We start from the raw sequence: 26,940 nt of genomic DNA, 5'->3' as shown, positions 1-26,940 counted from the left end.
CATGGCTAGTTACTGTTTGTTGCAACTTTTACATGTGTATAAGGTATAAATAAGAGGTGCACTGATATGTCAGTCACATACTGGGTTGGCACTGATAACCTCATCAGTGATCGGCTTTTTTCTGTGCCAGCCTCATCCCGGGGGCGGTGATGGGCTGGGGCTGCGCTTGGGGGTGGGGTGGGCTCAGCTGTGTGATGGCAGTGGTAGGGGAGCTATAGCCACCCCAAGATTCCCCATAATCCACCAGTAGCCATGCCTCCCAGTGTCGCTGCTGCTGCCCCATGCAGCTGAGCCAGCCTTGGCCTAGCCCTCTGCCAGGAAGAAGGTGGCGCAGCCCCTGGCCCTGAGCCCGCAGCATACAGCCTGTTGCTGTCCTGTGCACATATCTGGGAGGCACATGTCCCCATGTCTCCCCTGGGGTTGTGCGCAGTGGTGGGAAGCAACCTTCCCTCCCCACCTCTCAACCTCCGCACCCCCTGGACAAGATGCCCATGGCTCCATCCTGCTCCTGGCCCCTGAGTCCCTATTCACTACCCTGGCTCGACAGTGCCTGCCCCTGCCCCTGCCCCGCTCCCTCCCTCAACATGGGAGCCTCGATTAGCCTCCACCATGCTCCTTCCCTGCCCCCACAGACTTACTGGCCAGATGCTGCTCTGCAGGCTGCTGGGCGGTGTTCCTGTAAATTGGCTATTGGATCGGTATCAGCTGACATGGCTGGTTAATAATTGGCTATCGGCATTGGCCAAGAAAATCTTTATTGGTGTACCCCTCGTATTAATGCTGGTCATGGCATAGGCTAATTAACTCTTTGGAGATGCTAAGGCTGTGATTCTCAACCTCTTTTGGACTCAAGGCACCGTTCCATTACTCTTGTGAATTGAGTGGCACCATATAAAACTAATGTATATATTACAGTGTTTACCCCCTGGCAGTCGGGGTTAGTGGATTGGATAGGCAGAGACAAGGCTGGACCTGCACTTATCTACTTATCCCCTTATGCCTGACTTATCACCTCACACCTCAAAAGGTCTGGAGGCACCTCAGTATGCCACAGCACCCTGGTTGAGAATTGCTAGGCTAAGGGATTTGTCCAAGGATACAGGTTGGATTTTCAGAGACCAAGTTATTTTTGTTCCGATGGGATGTAGGTGCCTCGGAGAACTTGTCTGTATGCCAAATGCACTGTCATCACCAGGATTATAACATACAGTTCCCAATGGGACTTGCCTGGTGTGCTGGCTGAGAGCACTTCTTCATGCATTTCAACCTTGCCACTTGTAAGTTGGGAACAAACACTTCCTTGGTGACCTGGCAGGGCCCTCTGGCATGTAGGGCACCTTTGATAGGTGGTTGTTGCTTGTTGGCTTGTTCTATAATACCCCAAAATTCGTAGCTGCTTTTCCAATTCTGTTAGTCCATTCAGTCTGAAGGTCAAGATTCCTGCTGATCGTAGAACCCTAGTAACGATAACTCTCAATGACACCAAGAGATTTATCCTCCAGCGGCCTCATTTACACAAGACACTGATTGTGTGCAGCAACCACGATGTGGTGCTACTGCTCAGTAGTCTCAGGCTACTGTGCAGTCAGCATTACAATAAATCCGTTTGTTGATGCTACTGCGCAGTAACTCAGATTACTTCACGGTCATTTAGTACTCATGCTAAACTGCGCAGTTGGCATCTCACGTGGATGCAGCCAGAGTGATGTCAGGTATTGGTTCTTTCACCCCTTGGTACGGGATCACATGATCTTGAGACTAATTGTTATCCTGAAGCTCTTGTATGATTCAGAAAGTCTGCCCAAGAGATTTTGCAGGGAAGATTCACTGCAGGCACCCAAGACCCACATCATCTACAAACAGGAAATCTCTCAGAACCAGGTCTTTAACCTTGGTTTTCTCTTTAAACCTTGTGATGTTGAGCAAGCCTCCCTCTAGTCTGGTTTGAAGATAAATGCTATCATTGTTATCTCTGAATGAAAAGTAGACATTGAAAAGTATGGGGGCCAAGACACACCTCTGTTTCACCCCATTATTGATGTCAAAAGTATTTGATTCTTTGTTTTCATACAGTACAGTTGCCTTCATACCTTGATATAATGATCGAATGATGTCAGTTTGGGGCAACAACCCAGTTTCTTCAGAACAGTAAAAAGTCCCTGTTTGTTGACTGTATCAAAGGCCTTCATCTGATCAGCAGGAATGTGGACAGCATTGAGAGGGTCCAGAGGAGGGCCACCCACACCCAGGGACAGCAGGGAAGACCCTATGAAGAGAGGCTATGGGACCTTAACCTGTTCAGCCTTTACAAGAGAAAGCTGAGGGGGGGGACCTGGTGGCCATCTATAAACTCACTAGGGAGGACCAGCAGGGTTTGGGAGAGACCTTGTTCCCCCTAATGCCCCCCCCCCGGGGTAACGAGGAATAATGGCCACAACTTGTTAGAGAGTAGCTTTAGACTAGACATCCGAAGGCACTACTTCAGAGTCAGGATGGCTATGATCTGGAACCAGCTTCAAAGGGAAGTGGTGATGACTCCTTCCCTGGGGGGTCTTTAAGAGGAGGCTTGATGTCTAGCTGGCTGGGGTCATTTGAGCCTGGTTTTCTCTCCGGCCCAGGGCAGGGGGTCAGACCTTACTTCTATGAATCAGTGAAGGCTATGTACAGTTGTATTTGTTTTCTCTAGACTTCTCTTGCAGTTGCTTGACTGAAAATATCACATCAGTGATGGAGTGTCTTGAGCAAAACCACACTGACTTTCAGAATAGACTCTTTTACCTGCAACCTAGGGAACATGATGTGAATGCCACTTTTTTTTGATGATGTTCAACAGGGAGATACCTCTATAGTTGTCACAATCATTTTTATCCCCTTTTTGTTTTTGTATTATTGTACAAACTGAGCATCTTTGAAACCTCATGGTACTGCTTCTTTCTAATGGAGCAGTACAACTTCATGAAGCTTTCTAAGGAATTCATAATTGGCACATTTGTAGGTTTCAGCAAGCAAGCAGTCGTTACTGGATGTCTTGTTCCCAGGAATTGCTTTAATGGCTTTCTGCAAATCTTCTAATTTAGGGTTGTTGTCTAAATCCTTCTAAACTTTGAGCTCTTCATGTTTGATTTTAGTTTCGCTGGAGTATAGAATTCCATAGTCTTCAATCCAACACTCAAGTTGTTTTTGTTTATCAGTAATGCCATTTCTGCTTAAGATTTTCAGCAGAGCTGTTTTCTTCTTGACTGGGACAAATGCTTGTTTGATGCCTTAATACATTCCACAGCTATCACCTGCATCAGCTGCTTTCTGAATATCTTTTAGCTAAAGTTTTTGGGCACACGTAGCCTCAGATTTTCTATTGTTATAGTGTTGGGAGATTTCTTAGAGTTGGTTAGTGTTTAATAGTTTTTAATGTCTTGCTAAATCATCATTACAATGATCAACTCTGTCCTGATGGTAAAGATTAGATGTTACACATGTAGCTTTTGGCAACAGTGATAAGAGTTATAGCAGCTTTCCTCAAGAATGGGTTCAGGAGGTGTCATGCCAAATAGTACCATATCATCAATATTACTAGCTCCCTTAGTAAATTCTTTTACTCTTTCTACAATATCATTATGCACCCCCATTCCATTGAAATCCCTTGCAAAAAATTCTAGCATTAGTGCAGGGTTAAGGCTGACAGACCAAGTACTTGGAGAATGCAGTGTTAAGAGTTCCTTTTCTTCCTTATGAGTTTTAACCTCTTCATTTTTTTTTTTTATAAGTCAGACAATTCTATAGTCATTCACTGAGTTCTCCATAAAAAAAACAGGATGTATAAACATTAAAATTAAGGTTGTAAGGAGAAAAAAAGAGTATGTCTGTGTTGTGAAAAAACATTTTCAGATCAACTTCATATTAATGAATATCTCTGCTCATATAACCTGTATTGTGTTTTGTTTGTTCAGAACGCCAAACTTGGCTAACTGAGAGCTACATGTGTCCAGTGGTACCTGTCATCGTTCCAGTGTATGGGAAGTGGGTAACTTAAACTTCTGAAAACCAGAGTTAAGGTATGGGTCACACTTGCAGTGCAACTGTAACTCTGGTCTCTTTGAGTGATGACCCATTATGCCAGTAAGACATGCATTGAAACTCTGCCTTTGCAGCTTACCTCTATTCTGTTACTTAAGGCTGCTCTCAGGGAAGCCATGAGCTTCAGTTTGCTCATTATTTGTTGTCTTCTCTGTTTTGCGGGGAGCTTATCCAAACTAACATAGACCCAGAAAAGTGGCTTCTGGGACCCAAGTTTGACTATAAAGAGTAGTCACACCTGCAGATTCTGCAAAACAGAACAGAGCACACAATACATAAGTATAATCTAATGCCTTCCCTTTGCTAAGGGAAAACTTGGGTTGAGGTGCTATACCTAGCTGTGCTACATTCAAGTTACTCCATAAAAACCACATCAGACATTTAAACAGTATCTCTTCTTTGCCACTGCCTCATTCCGTCTTTGATATTACCTTCACTCACCCTTCACTAAATCCTGGAAAATGATAGCATATATGATATGAATCTGCTGGTGAACCCCAGATTAAGAAGGACTAAAATGAGGCACGTTTGAAATACCTGTGCATATTTTGTTATCCTAATCACAGCTCTGCTGATTTGCTCTATCTAATACTTCCTCTAAGCAGTACAGATATGCAGAAAAAGTTAGAACTATTTGCTTTTTATAAAATGACATGTTTAAAGGCAGCTGTATGTTGATTACCCTTGACCTAATACCAAATTTGGATCACTAGCCCCCATCCCCCAATCCCCTCATAAATCACTGCAAATTACAAGATGTTTCAAGTCAATGTGTGGATTTTGGAGCCCATAGAAAAGCTGACCTTTAGAAAGAAAGCAAAGCTCATTGTTAACAACACCAGAGCTGGTGTTTCGCTATAATACACCCTCCACAATCTAGATAGTATCAGGATTGCATTCAAAGACTCTTGTGCTGCCTTCCCTCTTCCTTTCTGTCTTCGTCCTTTTTTATTTGTCATCCATTGATTTCTTTTCCCTTGTGAGTTCTGAATGGAGCTCAAATTAACTGCTTTTGTTCTTCAGCATCAACAACATCTTGTCATCAGTGTAATTTTTATCTTGCCACAGCTTCTTTGTAAATGGCTCTAATAGGCCAGCACTGCGGTGCTGTGAACAGGAAGTGTTCTATCTGTAATATGTCCTGATACCTATGACATGCTTGACAGAGCAGAATCTGCCTATTCTGTTAGGGACAAAAAAAAGGATTACAAAAAGGTGGAAGAGAGTAGAGCGAGAGAGCTTTGTTAACTCCAAGCAGCTGATAATGGGCATAAGAGAGAGGTTTGTTGTAGAGGAGAAGGATTTTAGCAGGAAGATAGAGTTGCCCACAGAAGATTCAAGTTGGATCTGAAAATGGTAAACAGAGCACATTCATGGTAGTAAATGAAGTTCACCAATTGCTCTAACAAGTGCTTTTTGTACTGCAATGGTGTATTGATCTCTCAAAATATTTATCTCTCTTCTGTTTCTAAATATTCCTTTCAGAGAGCTAAGTACTTACCTTCAACATTGGGTACTGTCAATGCTCAGGTGCAAACTGTTTCTTAATTGGAGAAAAATGGTGCTAAACAAGAGGGCCTCTCCAAAACATCTTTTTCTTTCCTGTCTCCCAAATGGTCTTGATTAGCTCAACAGTGCAGGGTGAAGTAGCAAAGGCCTAGGACAGCAATATCTATAGAGAAGCATAACAGTGTTTGGGGGCTGTTTTGGGGGCAGTGGGAGTGACTGCTAGGAGGAGTGCTTTGGTTGTATTCTTCCTAGTGTAGGTGAAAGCTAAGGGAGGTGGTGAGCAAGATGAGAAAGATGTGACTTTAATTCTACCCAGGAATGCTCCAGGTAGCTTAGGTCTAGGAGCCCTCAGTTAGGTTATCTTTATATCTGTTCCTGTGCCCAAAATGCTGCTGAATTCGTTTTTGCTCTGTTTAAATTTGTTTTGTATCTGAGTTCTACTCTGATTGCCTTAAGTTGCATTTTACCCACTGCTCCTTCTCTGTGTTTAATGATGCTCTGATGGCCAAGGCAAAAGCCAAAGCATAATCGCACAGCAAATATGGGGTGTGGCTGCCTGTGCCTCCCATATAAAGCTGTGTAGTTCATGGTCTATAGCTTTTACGGTTCAGGGCTCCATCTTGATCTGTGGGACATATTTTCATGTTAAAGATTCAAATGAGTTGTGGATTTTATTTTATAGTAACAGAGGCTGTTTCTGGCCTACTGGCCACATTTTGCCTGCCTTTACACCAGAGTTAGAAGAACCCTGACACCAGAACGAAGCACAGAAGTTATGATTGTGGCAGGACAGTAGGGGGGCACTACTACGCTGAGCCACTCTCCTCGCTGTGCCATGTCCAAAACCCCACTTCGGGAGTCTCCCCTGGGGTGCCTATGTCTGGACATCCCCCTTCCTGGAGCACACTCTCAAGCCCTGGGGTAACGCTGCCACCACCCAGGCACTGGTCTCTATTAGGGCTCTGTGCAGCCTGGGGTACAGAGACCCAGCCAGCCTTGGGGGTGCTTTGCCCACTGGTAGTGTTTCTGGGTGCTTCTTATAGCTTGGAGCCTCCCACAATAATCTCAGGTAGGACTGAATTAGTTAATGATCAGCTGAACTCTGCTAGGAGTGAAATGTCTCTGACCCCACTCCCCATAGTCATTCACAGCTAGGTGTGCTGAGCCAGATAGATTTTATTGAGCAGAGAGGGAGAGAATGGTGGAGGGGTGTTAGAACAAGAAAGTTAGAAATACACCTTGAGCAATATAGAATAAATTGAGCCTTTCATCAAAGTTGGGTTTGAGGACCCTTTTAACATGCATCTAAAATCACTTAATCCTATTATACTGGCGAAGCTTCCAAGTCTACTCACAGAAAAATCATCTGGAGCATCTCTCCAGAGGTCCAAGCCTCTCAGAGTCCCCAAAATGACTGCCTGTCTCTTTCCGAAAATGCCTTCTGCAGGACAAAGGAGGAGTGAGCTCCTCACTTCCTTAGGCATTGCCACAGCCCAGTCACCTACGTGACCAGGTTGACTGAAAAAAGACAGTGTGAAAAAAGAGGGGCCTGGTCTGTCCCAATACAGAGGTGAGCTGGACCAAGGAGGATTTCTTCACGATGATCTACATTTAACATTGCCCCTGGATGTTCACTTTGGTAAATATTCGGACCTTAGAAGAGTTTCTGATCAAACAGAAAAAAAGTTTATAACGACCACTCCCTTGACATGCTAAGACACTCTCTTCCCATGTTTGTTTTTTCTTCTGATGGATCAGAAGCTATTGGCTGTTGTATGCAGTGAACTCTTGCTTAAATATAAATTGGCATCAGTACAAAGTTTCTTGTAGGGTCAGCATTTTGACAAACAAAGGCCAAGAGTATATATATTGGAAGGGCAATGTGAGTGTCCATTTCTTGTGTAGCACCAGAGAAGAGTAATCCTACCCCAAGCATTTCCATGGTGAAATTGTTTGCTGTTTTAATAAAGCATAATCTAACAATCAGCATAATTGTGATCCTGACCAACAGCTGGTTTCCTGTCCTCTCCCCAGAGAGAGGCCTTACGCATGGTTTGGACTGGCTAATCTCTTAGACTCGGGGCTGAGAGCACTTGAAACACAGCACATTCCACTGCCTCATAGGTATTCTTAACATTTCATAGTTTTTTCTATTTAGTGAGTTAATTACTGTAAACAAGGCATATTCTAATTTAATCATCTGTTCTGTGCACTGTGTCAATGACAGACATCAAAGTGAACATCAAAGTGATAGGTAGAAAAGTCTTGGAAGGCAGAGATGGAGACTCATCCAGGTGCATCACTGAAAGAAATTCCCAGTCACTGTCACTTAGATTTGCTTCAGACTGGGTTCAAGGCTCTTTTCAGTTATCTCAGATCTAAGAGACGTAGCCATGGGTGGGAAAAGGAGATTACCATAAGAACAGCCACAATGGAACAAAGCAGTGGTCTAGCTAGTCTAGTTTTGTTTTTTGCCTCCAAGACTGGCTAATCCTGCTGCTTCAAAGGAAGGTATAAAATCTCCCTGGTGCACTGCTAACATAGGGCCCTGATCCAAACAGCAAACATGTCATGCTGGAATTCATGAGGACTCAACTCCCTTGTGAACTGTATCCAAGCCAGAGCACCTGCAGGGGCTGTTCCTGCTATTCAGTAATGTTAATGACTTCATACAGAAGATTACAGGAATCTTTCCATTATTATAATCCCCTTTAAAATCCTGTATGAACATTTTCAGAAAAGCACACAATTTCCAGTTGAGCCTGCCATTCATCTTCCTTGGCTGTCACCCAGAGGGGAAGAGTTCCTACTCATAATACATAGTCCCACTGGTTTGAAATTAGATTGCCTGTGTTAGTAGGTACTACTGAACTACAGAGATATAGGCACTGACTTTATTTTTTAAAAGCTCAGCACTTGTATCTGGGTTTGTCTAATGGGGACATCATTTTGGCAAGTGGCAAACACTAAGGCAAATTGTAATACATGATAAAAGGTCACAACACTCCAAACAAATTGAATAAACCAGAGGAAAGGTGGCTAGAGGAAGAAATGGTGCCATTGTGTAACAGACATGTAACCAAGCCTTACTGCCTGCAAGCTGGTATATGGTGGAGGAGCACATCAGAGCCTGCCCAGAAAGTGGAGCAGCTAGAACATATGCACAGCTCTTATGCAGGGGCACTTCCTTATGAAAGGCTGTTGTCTATTGTCATGACCAGGATGGCTCTGGGACTTGAGACCAGGCACTAGGGCATCCTGGAAGGAAGTTGGGTACAAAGTAAAGCAAGGTGTTAGGAACTTTCACTGTCTCCAAGCATTTCAGATGCAGTGGTTTTTCCATCCCTCTGTGAGACTTGATGCTCTGGGTAGGTCCTGGAAAGGTTACTGCAGCCTTAAATTTCCAATTGCTTAATTTTATATCTTAATATAAGCTTTATGAGGTGGTGTAGGCAGAGATTAAAATCTGCTTGAGGCGCTTTCCAGTGTTATTGCAGGCAGTTAGGAATAGATTGTGGGCTATTCGGGTGCTTGCTTTGGCAGGTTCTAACAAGGCGCCTGCATTGTTTTCCATTTGTGGCTGTCTGAAGTAGAGCTACCCACATTGGGGAGGAAAACTGGGTCCCCAAGCCATGCTCTGGTCCCCCTGTGGTCAATTAGCAACTGTCTGTGCTGCTCCAGATGGAATAGGAGCCAAGCCAGGCCTAGTCCTAGAGCAGGCTGAGAGTGAAGTGACTAATCTGGGCGTTGGAGCAATTTTTAGTGCATCTCTGTCATTATGAGTGTAGAATGACTTGGTGGGCGGGGGGAGCTGGCTCAATGTTGTGCTCTGAGCATGTACTTTCCCAATGATTGTCCTGAGAAAGTGTCCTGGACTGCTCTAGCCCCTGCCTGATAAACCTGCTTCAGTTTCTGGTAAGTTCTAGTTTAGTGTTAAACCCCTGAGCAGAGTTCCTGCTCTTTTCTTGCTCACCCTCTTTCACTGTCTAGCTGGCAAAACCCTCCCCAGTCCTCTTGGGCCAAGATGTCTTGGGCCAAGACGTTCCCAGCTAGATATGGCAATGAGATTCTACTATTTCCCTGAAGTTAGGTTTCCTCCCATCAAAAATGTGAATGTGTCCTAAAGTGATGGTCTGGCAGTGTTTCTCAAAGAACATGGAGTTAGGGTGACCACCTTTTCAAAATGCAAAAGTGGAACACATGAGGCTGTCAGGTGGGCAGGGGGTCATATGGTGCAGCCCTGCCACCCACCCTGAGCCCATGGAGAGAGTGAACCCCTCCTTCCTTCCCCCCCCCCAACTACTGCCAGCTCCAGAGAATGGGTCACCCACAGGCCCCGCATCGCCTGTCAGATTACACACAGAATAATAGGGGCAGGCAGGTGGCAGAAGCCCCATCCCCTTGGCACCGCAGGTGCAGGGGTCGGTGTCCTGCCTACCTGGGACAGGTCCCCACCCTAGGGGGTGCCCCATCAGCCACGGCCCCCACATCCTCCTGGCCACTGCCCCTGGAGCTGGGCTCAGCAGTACCCCGTCTCCATCTTCCTGCTGAATAAGAGAATCTGGGACAAATGCTGTCCCAGAGTCATTCAGCCTGGGACAAGCACTTGATATTTATGTTACTGCAGTGTGTATCATGTGAATCCTGTCACATGACTTATTTTGTTCTGAAGGGATTAATCCTTTGTACCTAGTCTGCATGTCCTAGGCCAATGATTCTCAGTCAGGGTGTCATGGCACCTTGGGGTGCCTTGAGATCCTTTCAAGGGTACTGCGGGGTACCACACAATGTTCTCACTGTTAAGTTTACAAACATGATTCATGAGAGAAACTCTGAGAGTTCAAACTGAAATCCATAGTTGTGGGCATTTGGAGTTCTTTGCAACAGAAAACATTGCTATATTATTTTTATGTAGGCAAAAAAAGAGTGAAAACTAAGAGTTGGCATTTTCCAAATGGCGTTGCAAGTCTATCCAGGGACTTGAGTGTGAAAAGGTTGAGAACCACTGTCTTAGATAATCTCAAGCTTGAGCAAAAGACAAGAATTTAGGGTTAGACCTGCCAAATCAGATCCTATGCTGTTGTAAATGGTGTCAGAGAGAGCTCTGCTGGATGTTTGTGGCTGGTTACAAGAGAGCTGCAGTAGTCTGGTGCTGGTAGAATGGGAAGACTCTTTGACCTGCCTCTAAACTTTCTCAGTTGAAGGAAGCCAATATTGGAGAGCCCTCTTAGAGGTGGGTACCCACACCCTGGCTTGGTAGTAAATACCAGGAGGCCTCATGCTCCCACAAGAGAATTGGTAGCAGAGATGGGTGGTCATTAAGTAAGATGATAGGTGATTTCACTCATGAGGAAAATTGCTTTAGGCGGAGAGGTTTGTAGGTTTAAATGTTGTACACAGTCAGTTGATTGATTGCTGCCTGTCATGACAGAGCCCTGTTACTCACAATAGGCCTGTTACTCATAATAAGCCTAATGAAGGGTATGTGTGCCCAAAAGCTTGCAAGGAAGAATTTTTCCAACTATTTGAGTTGGTCTAATAAAAGATATCAGATTTACCTAAATAACCTTGTCTGCCTATGTCCTTAGACCAACACGGCTACAACCTATACCCCTGTTACTCATAAGGCACTTGAGGCTTTGTGGTCAGGTTCCTGTCCTTTGAGACAGATGTTCAGGGGTATTTTAATGTCTAGCTCCCATTAAGTTTGAAGGGAATTGGGTGTATAAAAGTCTTAAAGAGAAAAGAAGCAACCAAAACCCACACCCCAAAACACCTGGTTCCTAGTTTGTTAATTCTTTCAGAGTCAGGGACCATGTTTGGGTTCAGATTTATTGGCAGGGCACAGGGCTGTAATCTGTAGGTCTGATTTCGTACCCTATTCTTGACACCAGCTGTTGTGTGGACAAGCTTCTTACTTCTCTGAGTTTCCCCATCTTTTCAAATCATTCTCTTTGTATGCCTCTTGGGAGTGTGTGAGGATTAACTAGTTACTGCCCACAAAGCACTCTCCTGCATCAGTACTGAATGCTGTGTTCTCTTAAGTAAAAACAGCCTTTAAAGTTGCTTTGTTACGAAGGAAAAAGAATAATAATGGAATGTGATCAGTTGGGTTTTGCATGGAGGAGCTATATATGAGAGACCCTGCTGCTCTCTAACAGTAATTAGTTAACTCACTCGAGACCTATACCCATTCTTCACTGACAAAACTATTGCTGCAGTTGCTGTACTAAACAAACAGGAGCCTCCATGCCTTTATGGCACATGAATATGGCACAGACAATAGGATGTGGGGGGCTATTTCAAGCATCTTCTAGGGTGTGACAAGCCAAAGATATGTAACAAACAGATATTCTGAGATAGTTAGAGCCAGTCTAGAATGACTGTGCCCCTTTTCCCTCCCTTTTGCTCATTTCCCCCTTACTGTGCAAGTGAAGGGGCAAGCTGGAATGAATAACCCCCTTTTTAAAATGAGGTTTTGGCTGACATTTGCTTATTTTGGGTGCCACCTGCCTCTTCAGATCCAAAGATCTACCCCATCCTCTAGGGGCATGGCCAAGGCACCCCAGGAAGCAGCAGAGGCTGTTGTCTCTGCTTCAAAGAGGCACAGAGTAGGTGGATGGCAGCAGGGGACTGGAAAGAACAGACTCATGAATAGGCAGGAAACATCTGCCTACTCTGCTCTTTAGTAAGGAGCTTGACAGTGGAGCTGAGAGATGGCAGGAAGGCATAGGGAGGCAGGTAGAGGGAAATGAATTCTCACACAACTGGGTCAGGTGGGAACGTCTTCAGGCAAAAGGAAACAATTGAAGGAACCTACCCTGACAAAAGCAGGGCTTAATAGAAGTGCTGCCAGCACTGGGATACCTACTGGCACTTTCCCTTTTGATACACTTTCTGTTGAGGAAAGAGTGAAGACCTGTGTGCCTTGACCTGGGCAAGCCCCACTCTTACCTATGATAAAAAGAGGGAGTTAATCTTAAGTCAGACTGAAGGCAGGGCAAAGTAGCACCTTAGAGACTGAGTGGCTCAGGGAGGCATAAACTTTTCTAAGTGACAGCAGCCTACTTCATCAGGTGGTAAGAATGGATTTGCTGAAAGCCCTTTTGCAAGTCTGTTCTTAGTATCTGATGAAGTATACTGGGGCTGACCAAAATAAGGCCCCTGGGCCAGATCTGGCTTGTTGTTGTCTAGAAATTCAGTGGCAGGACAAGCAATGGCAACATTAATTACTGTGGCAAATGACATTACCACTACTTGCCCTGCCACCAGCTTTCCAGGTCTGTGGGGAGCCCTGTAGTCCAGATCTAGAGCATGGAGTCACCTTGTCTGTATTCTGGGACTGCTCACAAGGCTGGCACTTTAGCAGTGGGAGGAGTGGTGGGTGCTGCGGCTTTAGGAGCCACAGCAATTAATTTTGCTGTTATCAAATTCCAGCATTGTAGACCAGATACAGGACCCTGCACTCTGGACCCACCTCATCTGGGCTGGATGAATTTAGGACTTCCTAAATAGACTATCACCTACAAAGCATATGCCTCTGAACTAGTTACTCTAAGGTGCCACCTTGTCTTTCCTTCTTTCTTCTGTCTGGTATGAAACGCCAGCTGTCCCCCTCATTTGTTCATTTTACTGGAGTCTGTGGTTCCTGTTTTCACACACAACAGTATTTGTGACACGTCTTTGTGACACATAGGTAAGAGTCAAAGTGACAGTGCTAGGAATGGTTGGCTGTGCTCAGCACCTTTCAGCTCCTCTATGTGGACCTCAAGGTGCTGTATGAAACACAGCCAGTCATGTTCACCTCATTTGTTAGATAAGTAAGTGCTCTGTGTGTCTTGTGCTAGGTGTGCGCCTCAGCAGTTTACCTAAAAAAGTTGCTTGCTAAATTGTACCAGAGTTCCTTCTCTGTGTCTGTATCTTCAAACAGTTTTTTTTTTTCTGTAGGCTCCCTGAGGGGGAGCAGAGGGCTGACTAATTGATTACTATTTTGCCAGCATTGTGGTACACTCTTCTCTAACATGAGACAGAACCAGCGGAAGCAAGCTGCCAAATACGCACACCCAAGCTGCCATGAAACCTACTGCTGTGTCCCTTTTTGCTAATTACCCTCTGCTACTATGCATGGTTCCTGGTTTTGGGAGCACTTGGGTGACTGTTGCAGTGTGTGCAGCCCATTATTCTATCAGGCTTCAGAAATGAACATTTCCACATGGAAAATAATCTGGTGTGAGGTCAGGAAATGGTTTTCCAAGGCACCCTCAACAGCAGATGGCCACTGCTAATTCAAGAGTTATTTAATAAGATAGAGAGACTGGGTTTCAGTGTGTCACTTTGGCTTCATTTATTGGCTGTCTGAGGAAGAGCTGCCATCTAAACTCTGTTCCTTGTCTCCATTTGAGCCTTGTTCAGTAGCAAACTGTTAATGCCAGCTGAATTCGACTAAGGGGTAGGAGAAGGTTCAGACTGGGCCAGGCTGCCAAATCAGCAACTCAGTTTGCCAGAAATGAAATGGAATGACCAGTTTCACCCCAGGGTAGTGAGGAAAAATTTGAGTTTGTGCATTAATGAAATTGGAGCTGTTAATTGCTCAGTGCTTGGAAATACACTTTGTGACTTTCGTGTTTAGCACAGGTCATTCGAACAAAGACTGTTTCAAGTACAGAGAACATGGTCTAAAAATACCATTTTTTCCCCCTTCCAGCTGGAGCTGATTTAGGAGCTGCTGCATTCTTTGTTGAAGTGTGCTGGAAGACAATAGTGAGATGAAAGTTTTGAGACTATAATTTTATTCTCTTCCCACCCCACCCCCGGCCCAAACATGGAGTGGCTGGTGCAACCACAGAGAAAAAAACAACTGTTTTTCTTGGTCAGAGGTTTCAAGACCCAAATCTCCTTCCTTCTTTCTCCGGAATCTTTCACTGACCCAAAAAAGGTGCTTTCTTGCTTTCTAATTGTAGAGAAAATGTTTGGTTTAAAAAAAAATCTTTTCTGCTTGTTTTTTTCTTACTAACACAGCAGATATGCAGGAAATAGTTATGAACCCCTCCGCTTATCTTCAGTGATTGCAAAACAGTGCAAAATTATGCAGTTTCTCTTGTCTTAGCTTTTTTGCATTTATGTCCAATCCTTCTATCCAGGTCAGAAGGGAAGGCATGAAGCAAACTCTGTATGCTATTTTTTTTGTTTTTTTGCCTTCTTCAAGTATAAATCTTCTGTCTGAAAATATTCCTACAAACTGACAAGTTAGCATCTCAGCTTTGTCTGAATATGATCTTGATGATGTGATGAAAGGTTTTTAATCATTCTCTGCTACATTCATATGAATGCAGTATCTCTAGATCAGTTTATCACAGGGTAGGACAGTACTGCTGCTATTCTATGGAGCACTGAGCTAAGAGCTACTACTGCACTTCAACACTGTGCACCTTTAATTTCCCTCCCAACTCTATGTAAAAAGTCTGGCCTGAGTTTCTGATGGGAAGGAGTGTCTGTCATCTCACCATCTGCTGTTGCTAACGGAATTGCTGGCACCTCTTGTGCCTTGCACTCATGCTGCTCTCATGCTCAACCTGCTTGTTCTCATGCTGTCCGTCTCTGCTCTTCTCTCCCGTAGGTAACTGACCGGCTTCCCTGGTTTCTGATGCTGAAGCAGGATTGTTTTAACTAAAGATGGAAACACTGGAGTCAGAATTGACCTGCCCAATCTGCCTGGAGTTATTTGAAGACCCTCTCTTGCTGCCCTGTGCTCATAGCCTGTGCTTCAGCTGTGCCCATCGCATCCTGGTGTCCAGCTGCTCATCTAGCGAGTCAATAGAGCCTATCACAGCATTCCAGTGCCCCACCTGTAGGTATGTCATCTCCCTTAACCACCGTGGCCTAGAGGGTCTCAAGCGGAATGTGACACTGCAGAATATTATTGACCGCTTCCAAAAGGCATCTCTGAGTGGCCCCAACTCCCCCAGTGAGAGTCGCAGAGAGAGAACTTACCGCAACAGCCCTACCATGTCTAGTGAAAGAATAGCATGTCAGTTTTGTGAGCAGGATCCACCAAGGGACGCAGTGAAGACCTGCATAACATGTGAGGTGTCCTACTGTGACCGCTGCCTCCGGGCTACGCATCCCAACAAGAAGCCTTTCACTAGCCACCGTCTGGTGGAGCCTGTGCCAGACACGCATTTCCGAGGACTCACTTGCTTTGAGCACGAGAATGAGAAAGTAAACATGTACTGTGTTGCTGATGACCAGCTGATCTGTGCCTTATGCAAACTGGTGGGCCGCCACAGGGATCACCAGGTGGCATCCCTAAGTGATAGATTTGAGAAGCTCAAGGTAAGAGCCACAGGCTTTTTTTCTACCTAGAAGGGACTGGTGGGAGCTATGGAGCTTTTGTTACTTTTTGGTCATGTCAGAAAATAAGGGTATCAACCTATGCCAAAGGGTAACATACCAAAATTAAAGGGCTGCCGTTCATTTCCATGAAGTGGAGTAGGTTTCAGCCTTTAATATGAAGTCTGAGAGCAAGACAGATTACTGTATGCTGGGATCTGTAGTTTCTGTTAGGCTTAAGGTCTGTAATAAAGGTGAAATAGGATGAGTTGGAGACTGGAACACCATGATATGATACTCTTTGGCCAGTGTATTAAGTGTCTCGTATAACCTAATAAGCCTTCTAAACTGGAAAGATCTGGCTCCTTTGGTAACTGAGATTTTTGTATGTTGCTTAAACATTGTGATCACCAGAGCCTTAGCACCAAGACCCTTAAGCAAAGGTCTAGCTGTATCTTGCTCATCTGATTGCAGTGAAGTAATTTGTTTTCTGCTGATTTTATGTGTCACAAGTCTAGTCATCGGACATTGTAACAGAATCAATGAGACCACAAAACATGGAGAAAGCTTTCCTGATGCCTAAAATTAGAGAGAGTGTGTATAGCGGATAATGCAGTGGTGGTTCTGGATAACAGAACTAAGGGTGTCGACAACAGAGGTTGCTGGGCTGGTTCTGGGCAATGGGTATTGGGGAGAGGGGACGCTTCAAGACCAATCCAGGTCTGGGACTAATGGGAGTACAAGAGACCTTTCAAGGTCATGGAAGAGCCAGTGCTCAGTGTAAGCAGTGTATGCAAAGGATTTACTAGTAGCAGCAATGGATACTTAGTGCTGTTGTGGCCTCTGGATTTCAACAATTGGTGTGCAAATTCGCCAGAGGAACTGAACAGTCTTCCTCACATGCCCTAAAAGGTTCCTTGTGTCTCCAGAATGCTCATCCTCTTCCTAGATCCATTTTCTAGGTTTGATGTTTTCAGTGAAAGAAGAGGGTTGAGACAAGCCAAGTCTCCTTAGGTTAACACAGAGGTACTGCTGTCTACAGCTTTGCAATGAACCAATTTTTGCAGCTTGTTTATGTCCTAGAGAACAAAGTGCCCTGTCAGTTCAGCACCACAGAGGAATTTTTTGGGGTATATTCCTGTTGTGTCTCTCCAGTCCAGTATGTCCAAAACACAATGGTGCAACACAATGGTTAACTCTTGTTCTATGAGATAAGGCCCAGAAAATGAAGGTGACTCAGTGACACCTGGCTAGCACGCAAGTACTGCTTGGTGAATAGTAACAGTGTGCTGAAGACAGAAGCCTGCCTGACATCATGTCCATACCTTTTCTCTAGAGCCTGCCTGTATGCCTTTCTGTTCAGGCTCTGAAATCTCCAATCTGCTCTTGGTTTACAATGACAGACAGACTTGTCAGCTACACTTGCCATGATAATGAAAAGGCTTATTTGAGAGCAGGGAAGTCTGTTTCTTCTTCGTCTCGGGGGTGGGGGAAGGGAGGCAAGCTTTCTGTGAAGCAGAGCTGACTGTAGGAACAGGATTGTGACTAGCCTAGAGCTGAATTCCACAGACCACAGCCCAATTCTTGTGCTCAGATTGAAGGAGACATGCAGGGGCCCTAGGGGCTGCATGTAGATGATGGAGAGAGAGTGCTGTGGAGACAGCTAATGACTTTGAAGTATAAAGAGCATAGGGTGCCCCTTCACTAACTTGTTCCATGTATTCTGCACTTGGTGTTAGCTGCTTTGCTTCTTGAGGGCCATTTTTGCTCTGGGGTTTCTGTACAGCATCTCTTTTGTGATTCAGCCAGGTATTGGGTTGGATATTCAAAAGGACACATCCTTGCTGCAAAAAGTTAGGAAGATATCAAGAGAGCTGAAGAAATGAAGATCCTAGGTGACGTGAGAGACCTTTTCTGTTCTGAGTTATATGATACAGCTCATCTGAAACCTTTTTGATGATTAATGACCATGTGTCTAGATGCTCTGAGATGTGGTATGGGGTCTTGTGTTGGACTGAAAATTTCTTGCTAGCTGTGTGTCCATTGTCCTTGATACATTTTCATTTTTGGAAGAATGGTTACTGTTAGGTAGTGCTCATTGTTTACTTGGTGTCACTTGGTTCTTCCTTTATCAATCTCCAGTCAGCCATTGTCACTGCAGGATCTGAGCTGGGAGCAGCTCCTTTCTGTACCAGTACTGCTCCAGGGGTAACATTGCTAGTACTGATGACATGCAAAGGAGAGAGAGCATCAGACGATCTTCAGCCTCCCAACCTTGATGTCCAAAGTCATCCATCTAGCATGTTGTTGCTTTAGATAAGAATATATTTTATTTACAATCCCCTCAGGAAATTCTGTTATGCCCATTTTGCACATTTAATTAAGGAGCGCTGTGGGTTAAATGATTCTTACAAGGTCACATGGAGTGTCTGTGACAGTTGAGAACTAGGGCTGTGTGAAGCTTCAGGTGGTGTTCTGATTTGGAGAAGATTTGGCTTGATTTGGTGGCTGAATCTCTGAATCCCAATTGAATCAGGGGACCAGTTAAAAGGTCTGAATTGATTCAAAGCTCTCTGAATCTTTGGAAAAGATTTGGAGAGCTTCAGTGATTTGGGCAGTCCCTGGTGGCTGCAGCAGGGAGCTGCAGCCAGACTCAGAGCTAGTAAGTAGGGGCAGCGGAGGGGAGGCTGCAGTGGGGGAGAGGACCATGGGGGTATCCCTGCCAGGCCCCATTCTCTGCCTGCTCCCCCATTCCCAGTGCTTTAAAAAAAAGCCCTGACTCACTGGGGGCTACTGGGGAGGGGGTGATCCCCACTGGCCCATGCTACATGGGGGGCTCTGTCATTAGTCCCCTGATCTCCACCTTGTTCCCCCAGGCCCCCCACAGGTGCCCCACCTGGGACAGCTCTGGTTCTTTAAGAAAAAAACCCCAAACAAATGAGAAAAGCGCTGGGACTCACTGCTCCTGCAGTGGCTTCGGGGGGGTGGGGCTCATGCAAAGCTACCCACACAGTGCGAGGCAGCAGGGATTGCCCCCCACTGGCAGGAACAGTGAGTTTGGGGTTTTTCTCATTTTTGCTTTTTTTTTCCTTGAAAGGCCAGAGCTGGGGTGGGTGAGGCAGCCATGGTAGGGTTGGGGAGAGTAAGGGGGAGGTTGGGGGGGGGCTTTTGCAGAGCCCCCCATGCAGCCTGGAGCAGTGGGGGGCAACAGGGATTGTCTCCCACCCAGCACTACCTGCTGAGTTGGGGCTTTTTTTCCCCCCAAGTGCTGGGAGCTGGGGCAGCAGCCATGGCCAGGCTGGGACAGGAGGCGGGGGATAGGCCTGGATGACTTGGCTGAATCAATTCGGGACAGCGATTTGAATCACTGAATCAAATCATTGTCCCCCGAATCAGCCAAATCCGAATCTGAAGCAAATACTAGCCGCTTTGCACAGGCCTACTGGGAACTGAAGGCCAAGTCTCTTGAATTCTGCTCCAGCACTCTGTCCTGTATGCCAGTGGTTCTCAATTTTTGTCTCTGGGACTCACTATAACAACTGCAACTTTTGGATCTGGAAGTTGTGTTATATTAGCTGCATCAGTGCAGTGCTAGGTCAGCACAGAGCAGTGCTGTGGATTGTTAGCCAGCTCCTGGGCTGCACTGGACTGGACTGGAATCAGTGTAGCTGCATTAGTGAGGTGTGCCATCTAGAATAAGCAGCACTGCTTTGCAGCAAAATTAGTTAAATTGTTTTTAGTGAGGCAAGCAGGAAGCAGGATGGTGTTTGGGAAGCAGGATGCATAGAGCAGTGTGGCATCTAACATGGATACTGCTTGTTATCGCTGAGGATTGGTTGACGTCCACCCCTAGCCTTTCTTGAAGACCACAACTGGAGAGCCACGGCCCCAGACCAACTTTTCTACTTTTACTTTCTTCACTTTTGTCTGTCTTACAAGAACCGGTAATCGTTTTCTTTAGCCCTAAGCACCTTTCTTCCCTACTTCCTCTTCATTCTTGCTGATGATAACACAATTACAGTTTTGCATATAGATGGATTGCAGACTTGATTTTTTTTTGTGCATAAAGAAATGTTTTTCTATAATAGCTTCTGCTCTTCTGTCTTAATATCCCCCATGTTGAAGCAGCAAAATGGATGATTTCCCTCCCCCCAATATACAGACACTTTAACTCAAGTACATACCACGTTGATCTGAACTGAATTACTATTCTGTGCTCTTCAAGTTGGAGAGATCAGACTTCCTGGAATGCTTCCTGCGCTCCCTCTGGAGTACTGTGTAGCTCATTTTTTGTGCAGCAGCAGTAGTTCCACTGAATATTATGTGAACCTGAATGAATAATATTCAGCCTACAGAACGAATATATAGTTAAACATTTCATCCATGCCTCCCACCCCTGCATACATTCCATGAGATCCTGCAAAAAAGTTTTATTAATTTTTTTTTCAAAAATTAAAAATATGTTTTATCAATCAAGTTACTGATTATGCTGGTAAGGCTTTAACTGAGGCTACAGGAAGGTTCTCATTCACATGCCCCTATTCATATGCTCATAACTTTGTCATTAGTTCTTCCTCCAGATGAAATTTTCCAGGCTTATTCTAACCCAAAGGCGATTTAAAAAAAAAAATCAGTTGCTTTTGTTATGTGAGGGAGGAGGCAATACTTTTATCCCTCTAGAAGAAACGTAGATGACTTTTACATGCAAGGATTAAGGTGTTAAAAAATAACCTACTGATTGAAAAATGAAGCTTTTCAGATGTGTAGGCTTCCCAGCTGATTTTTCCCCCCAGAAAACAAACACTAAGCACATTCTGTTTTAACTTACCAGCTTTTGGCATACATAAGAAGAAAATACTATCTGAGTGACTGTAATATAACAGAAATAAATAAAATAGCCGCAAGTGAAAAGTCAGCATTTATGGATAGATGTCACAGAGTGGTATCTGTGGATGTATGAACTTTCTGCAAGATTAAAGGGGCGTTGGGTTTTACCTCATGTCCTCTGCTTCATGGTAGCTGCCCAATATCTGCTCTGACTCTGGTAAATGGCAGTCAAGCCACAGTATCTTAACTTCTTTTACTGAGACAACATTGCCTGGACTTCTTACTAGATTCTCCAATACCACTGTGTTTGCTACTGGTAAGTGCTGCCTTTTACTGGAGCTTGCTGATGATATAGAGTCAGAATTATGTAAATGGCTTTTTATGGAGTATCAGTGCAATGTTGACCTTGCAGTATATGGTTATATCAAATGAGAAGTCAAGGGAGGCAGTGCCACCTCCTGAACAGTGCTGAACCATGACTGGGAGACCTGGATTATTTTCCTAGCTGTGCTACTCACCTTTTGGATGACCTTGAGGAAATTAGTTTCCTTCAATATGCCTCTACTTCCCCATTTGTAAAAAAAACAAAACAAAACCCCCCAACCAAACAAACAAAAAAACCCAGGATAATGATATTATCCTCCTTTGTATACCACTCCAAGATTGACTAATGATGGTGATATTGTGTATATCCAGCTCTCATAATAGTACTTTTTAATGTTCTTGTTTGTTTGGGGTTTTTTTAAATTCATTTTCCCATTGTTGATGTATATTGGATGTTTTAGTTTCCTTGCTACAAACTGAAATTCCCTAAAGGTTGGAAATGCCATAACCAAGGTTTTGATTCTCTAGTAGCAACTCGGCCATCTTCCACATATGATACAAAGTATTCCAGGAAATCTGGATGAATGACATGGCAGAGTTAGCTTTGATAAAGAAACCTTTTCCCCATTGGTATACGATTGCTTCTTTTCATATCTTAGTGGTACCTTCCCCTAAGTTTCTTTTATAAGTTTTTAAGGTTTTCTTGTTCAGAAAATTTTTGTTCAGAATTTTTTAAAGTGAAAAATACCTAGATATCAATCTTGAAATTTCAGTTGGAAATGGTCACATGAAGTTTTTTATTATTATTATTTGGACTATTGCTACTTATGTCCTATCCTAGTGGTACTTTACCATTTGGCTCCACTGGCCAGATGAGGGCTGGTCTGTGTATCATACTGGGCCCCATGCTGCTTCTATCCAGTGTGCATAGATTGGGCTTCTCATGTCCTCAGCTGGCTTCTGCGCATATGGACTGATCCCCAGGGCTCTGAGCCACCTCCACTCAGCCTCTGTGCTCCAGAATCAGGCCCTGGGACCCCTACTCTGCTTCCATGCTCTAAGATTAGGCCGCACACTACCTTGCATGCCTGATCCAGTGCTCAGGGCCATACTGCCTGGTCTGCTTGGTTCCCCAGAGGTACAGAAACTTGACAGTAGAGGAGCAGTGACACTGCTCTACTACTATCAAACTTCAGGCCTGTGGGGAGCCCTACAGGTCAGATGACATGGCACCTTGGGCCAGATCTGGCCTGTAGGCTGTGGATTGAGTACCCCTGTCCTTTTAAAGATAGGATAATAAGAATGGAGTACAATGTTGGTAGGACAAAGTTGCTGATCTTAGAATGGGGTTCTAGTTTCAGTCATGGTTTTTTAATCCCCCTTCTAATGCAGTCTGACCTTTGTTCTGATCACTGCTGTTCAATGAGCTGGTGCTTTCATTGGGTTATCAACAGGGATGACCAGGGTGTTGTTTTTCCCCCCACTGTGGTTACAGCTAATTACAGCTTATTGTCCACTATAACCCCCAGGCCCTTTTCTGAAGAGCTGCTGCTTAGCCAGTTGGTCCCCAGCCTGTATTGGTACCTGGGATTATTCCATCCTAAGTGCAGGGCTTTGCCCTTGTCCTTATTGAACTGTACAAGATTTCTCTTGGCCCAACCCTCCACTTTATATAGGTCACTCTGAATCCCAGCCCTACCCTCCAATGTATCTGCTATTCCCCACAGCTTGGTGTCATCTGCAGACTTGCTGAGGGTGCACTCTGTGCCACATTCCGGGTCATTGATGAAGATACTGAACAAGACTGGCCACAGGACTGACCCCGGGGACACTCCATGTGACACCGGCTATCAACTAGACATCAAGCCATTGATCACTACTCACTGAGCCTGATGCTCCAGCCAGTTTTTAACTAGCTTACAGTCCACTCATCCAATCCATGTTTCCTTAACTTGCTTGTAAGAATGCCATGGGAGACCATAGCAAGAGCCTTGCTAAAGTTAGGGTATATCACTTCCACTGCTTTCCCCACATCCATGGAGCCAGTTATCTCATCATAGAAAGCAATCAGGTTGGTTAAGCATGACATACCTTTAGTGAATCTATGCTGTCTGTTCCTAATCGGTTTCTTCTGCTTCAGGGGCTTAGAAATGGATTTCTTGAGGACCTATTCCATGATTTTTTCAGGGACTGAGGTGAGACTGACTGGTGTGTAGTTCCCTGGATCCTCCTCCTTCCTTTTCTTTAAAGATGGGCACTATATTTGCCCTTTTCCAATTGTCCAGGACCTTTCCAAATCTCCATGAGTTTTCAAAGATAATGGCCAGTAGCTCTGCAATTGCATCAGCCAACTCCCTCAGCACCCTAGGAGGCATTGCATCTGGCCCCATAAATTTGTATATGTTCAGCTTTTCTAAATAGTTCCTAACCTGTTCTTTCACCATTGAGGGCTGTTCATCTTCTCTCCAAACTCTGCTGCCTGGTGCACTAGTCTGAGAGCTGACCTTGCCTCTGAATACTGAGGTTAAAAAAAGGCATGGGGTATTTCAGCCTTTTCCTCATTGTCTGTCAGTTGGTTGCCTCCCCCATTTAGGGACACACACTTTCCCTGACCTTCCTCTTGTTGCTGACATACTTGTAGAAACCTATCTTGTTAACCTTCACATCCCTTGCTAGCTGCAACTCCAACTGCACTTCGGCCTTAGACTGCACTTTGGTTTTAGACTGGGCATAAGGAAAAACTTCTTTACCATCTGAGCCTCCAGAGTTTGAAATAGACTCCCCCTCAGAAGTGGTGCAAGCACCTACTTGATGCGTACAAGAAGTGCCTGGATGCTCACCTTGGTGGGGTCATCTGACCCCAGCTGACTTCCTGCCCTTTGGGCAGGGGGCTGGACCAAATGATCTTGTGAGGCCCCTTCCAGCCATAATGTCTATGAAATCTATGCAGTGTCTGTCCCAATCCCTTTGTGGTTTAACTTAAACCAGAATCCCTTGGCTTCCTGGCACGCTTTCTGCTCCAGCTCAACAGGGCTGGCTCTGCCTCCTTCTCCCCAACCAGACAGGCAGGGACAAGGGTCTGGCCAGAGAGGGGTTTAATTCGGTCACTCCCCTGCCTGGCTGTTGGAGCGATGAGGGGGGAGCAACTGTGATGCGGGCAGCAGCCCCTGTCACTGTTTCCCGGAGTACAAGCTTCTTCCCAGTGGGGGGCATGGCTGCTTTGTGGGGTGGGGAAAGCTGCTGCAGACCATGGTGCTGGGAGCAGGGCTTGGAGGGCTCTGGCCCCCTCCAGGCCTCCGTGTTGCCACACACAGTCCACCTTAGCTCTGCCCTCTCCTCAGCGCAACACCTGCTCCGGGAAGCGGCTTGTGTTACTCAACGCTATGACAGAAGCTACTGACCCCATTGAGGGCCCTACCTCTTCCCACTGCATCAGCTGCTGGGGGGAGCACAACCAGACACGGACTGGCAGGGTCCCTTGGGGAGGTGGGGAGCACCTGGCAGAACTGGCTCGGGTCCCTGATGGTGGGACAGGGAGGGGGAATTAAACCCCTCTCTGACCAGCTCAGCCCGGACTGGCCATGCTCTCCCAGCATAACTTTCCTTCAGCTGAGGGTGCTCTAGCACCCCCCCAGCTCCTGGCCTGAGCAACTGCAGACACGTGCTTCCATTGGTTCAGTCCAGAGGGAACGTCTGTGCTGTTACAAACTCGTTCAGCCTAGACTAATTAGACTAACCTGCAAAGGTTGACTCAATTCAGGCCCCAGCTTTTTGAATGTCTGTCCCTAGCCCATGAGAGCCAGGGCCTGTGACAGGAAAGTTCTGCTAGCTGTCTGAAGAAAATCTCATCTACCTCATGCTCCTTGTCTGGTGATTTATAGCCTACACCCATCACAACATCACCCTTGTTAATCTCCTCCCTAGTCTCAACACAGAGACTTTCAACAGGCCTGTCTCTCTTGGAGCTCTAAGCAATCAGAGCTTTTACGTACAGCGCGACCCCTCCTCCTCTTCTCTCTTGGCCGTCTTGAACAGCTTGTATCCATCCATGACGATACTCCAGTCATGCGCACTATCCCACCAGGTCGTTATTATTGTAAGTAGGGTTAGCTGAAGACTTTATTTAAAGTGTTTTTGATGGAAAATGAGTTTTGACAATTTCTTCCTTTTTTGCAACAAGATTGTGCTTTCCACAGAAAGCTGTAGGACCTTTTTGTTGAAAAGTCAAATGCCTAAAAGCCAAAATACTTTGTTCAAACCACATAATATTTCAAGTTGGAAACTCATTTAAAGCTTTCATTTACTTGCCTCACAGATGCATGATGTTCTTTGTGCCAGGGTCAGTGGCTGGACAGCCTCTCTAAAGTCCCGTGGCCAGGGATTTCTGTGGTGCATCACCTCCCCTATCCAAAAAAGGAGATTGATGCATCAAAGATGAACTCCAACCAGGAAGCTTAGTTTATGGAGCCAGAGGGAGTTGTTCCCTTTTCTTTGTGGCATCTCCAAGATGAAAGACTCAGATTTGATCCCACTTTTTTCAGTATTGAGATTTCAGTGCAAAATTTAAAAACTTGTGCAGAAAAAAAATTAGAGGCAGCTCTTAACTAGAGCTCTTAAAAAGAGGCAAACTCTTAACCACCAGTTTCTAATTAGAATATGCTATCACTCTCTTCATTCATCTATGCTTATATCCTTTGTTAAAGTTTCCCATGGGAGACTGTTAAAAGACATTTTAAAATATAGCTACACTATATCAACCTGTTCTCTTTTATCTATTTTTTTATTCTCTTCAGCAATTCCAGGTGGTTGCTGAGGTATGAATTTCCTTCTGAGAAGCTATCAGAGCATGCTCAGCTAGTGGGCTTGGTTATGGGTTTGTTTGTTTTTTTTAGTGTAATCCTTGACCCTTTTTAAAGTGTATTCTCTTTCTCTTTGTTCACTGCACCTTTAACTCCGCAGGAACTTACAGGAAAGTAGAAAAATTCTGTTGACTCTCAGTATGGGTAGTTTTCCTGAAGTTTTTAAAATTTGAGTCATGAACCTTCTTTGGAGACTGAACAAGCTGAGGCTTATGCTGCTGTCCCAGTTTACAGCTGTGTGACGCTTCTTTTTTTAGACTGTATATAGTCAGCTGCACTTCTGTTTTAGAGACTTTCTCCTGGAGTCTGAATAGTTTTTTGTTCAAATGGAAAACTTCTTACTGCAGCTTGGAATTCTGAACCTGTCGCATGGCCATTTATACAGTGCACATTGCTGCTGTGTAACAGTTGTAGTGATTTACCTGATGTTGAGTTTGAGTACTGGTCACATAAATGTACCATCAGTGGGACCATTCTGTACCACTTTTCATTGCCAAATGGCATCAAGGGCAGGCTTGTTTCTAAAGCAGATGAACCTCTGTCATCTCTAACGTGTGCAGGGCAGACATACCTTCCTTGTTTAAGTTAAACCAGACTCTTCCAGCATCCCGGCATGTTCTCTGGGCTGGGTGGGGCTGTCTGCTGGAGCAGACCAGGGTTGGCCCTGCCCCTCTCTTTCCTAGTCAGAGCACTATCACTGCTGGCTGGCTGAGGGACTGCAGCAGCTTCCAGGCTTCCCTCCCTGCTGGCTGCTCAAGAAGGGATCCCTCTCCTGCCCTTCTCCTATGGCACAGACCCAGCACAGGGGCCCGGCATCTGGCCATGCCCCCCTCACACCCCATGCTAGCTAATGCTGAGAAGTGTCTGTGTGGGTCTCCAATTTCACTGGGACAAAGGGCTAGTGGCTTGCACCCTGCAGATAAGAACTTGAAACTAACGAGAGAGATGTTTATTTCCCTTTGTAGGGTTTCATGGGGCGATAAACAACCTGCTGGGTGCAATCTGTCAGTCTTCAAGA

At 45.1% G+C, this 26,940-nt stretch overlaps 1 protein-coding gene across 15 annotated transcripts in view; it reads left to right on the top strand.

Moving 5' to 3' along the window:
- The window catches only part of MID2 (midline 2), a 438,142-nt gene that overhangs the window by 61,906 nt on the left and 349,296 nt on the right, over positions 1 to 26,940 (top strand). For 14 of the 15 annotated variants that reach the window (XM_090059302.1, XM_090059301.1, XM_090059304.1 and 11 more), the window contains one exon: positions 15,200 to 15,915. In XM_090059302.1, the coding sequence (XP_089915428.1) occupies positions 15,256 to 15,915 (660 nt within the window). In that variant the 5' untranslated portion in view covers positions 15,200 to 15,255. Of the gene's footprint in view, positions 1 to 14,287; positions 14,519 to 15,199; positions 15,916 to 26,940 lie in introns of all 15 variants that reach the window. The other variant, XM_090059309.1, reaches the window with a different exon arrangement.

The sequence above is a fragment of the Crocodylus siamensis genome, chromosome 8, assembly GCF_052110815.1.
Source record: "Crocodylus siamensis isolate JL-2025a chromosome 8, ASM5211081v1, whole genome shotgun sequence".
In the NCBI taxonomy this organism is placed as follows: Eukaryota; Metazoa; Chordata; order Crocodylia; family Crocodylidae; genus Crocodylus; species Crocodylus siamensis.
Note: the sequence above shows the minus strand (reverse complement) of the source record. Positions and strands in the feature narration are given on the sequence as shown.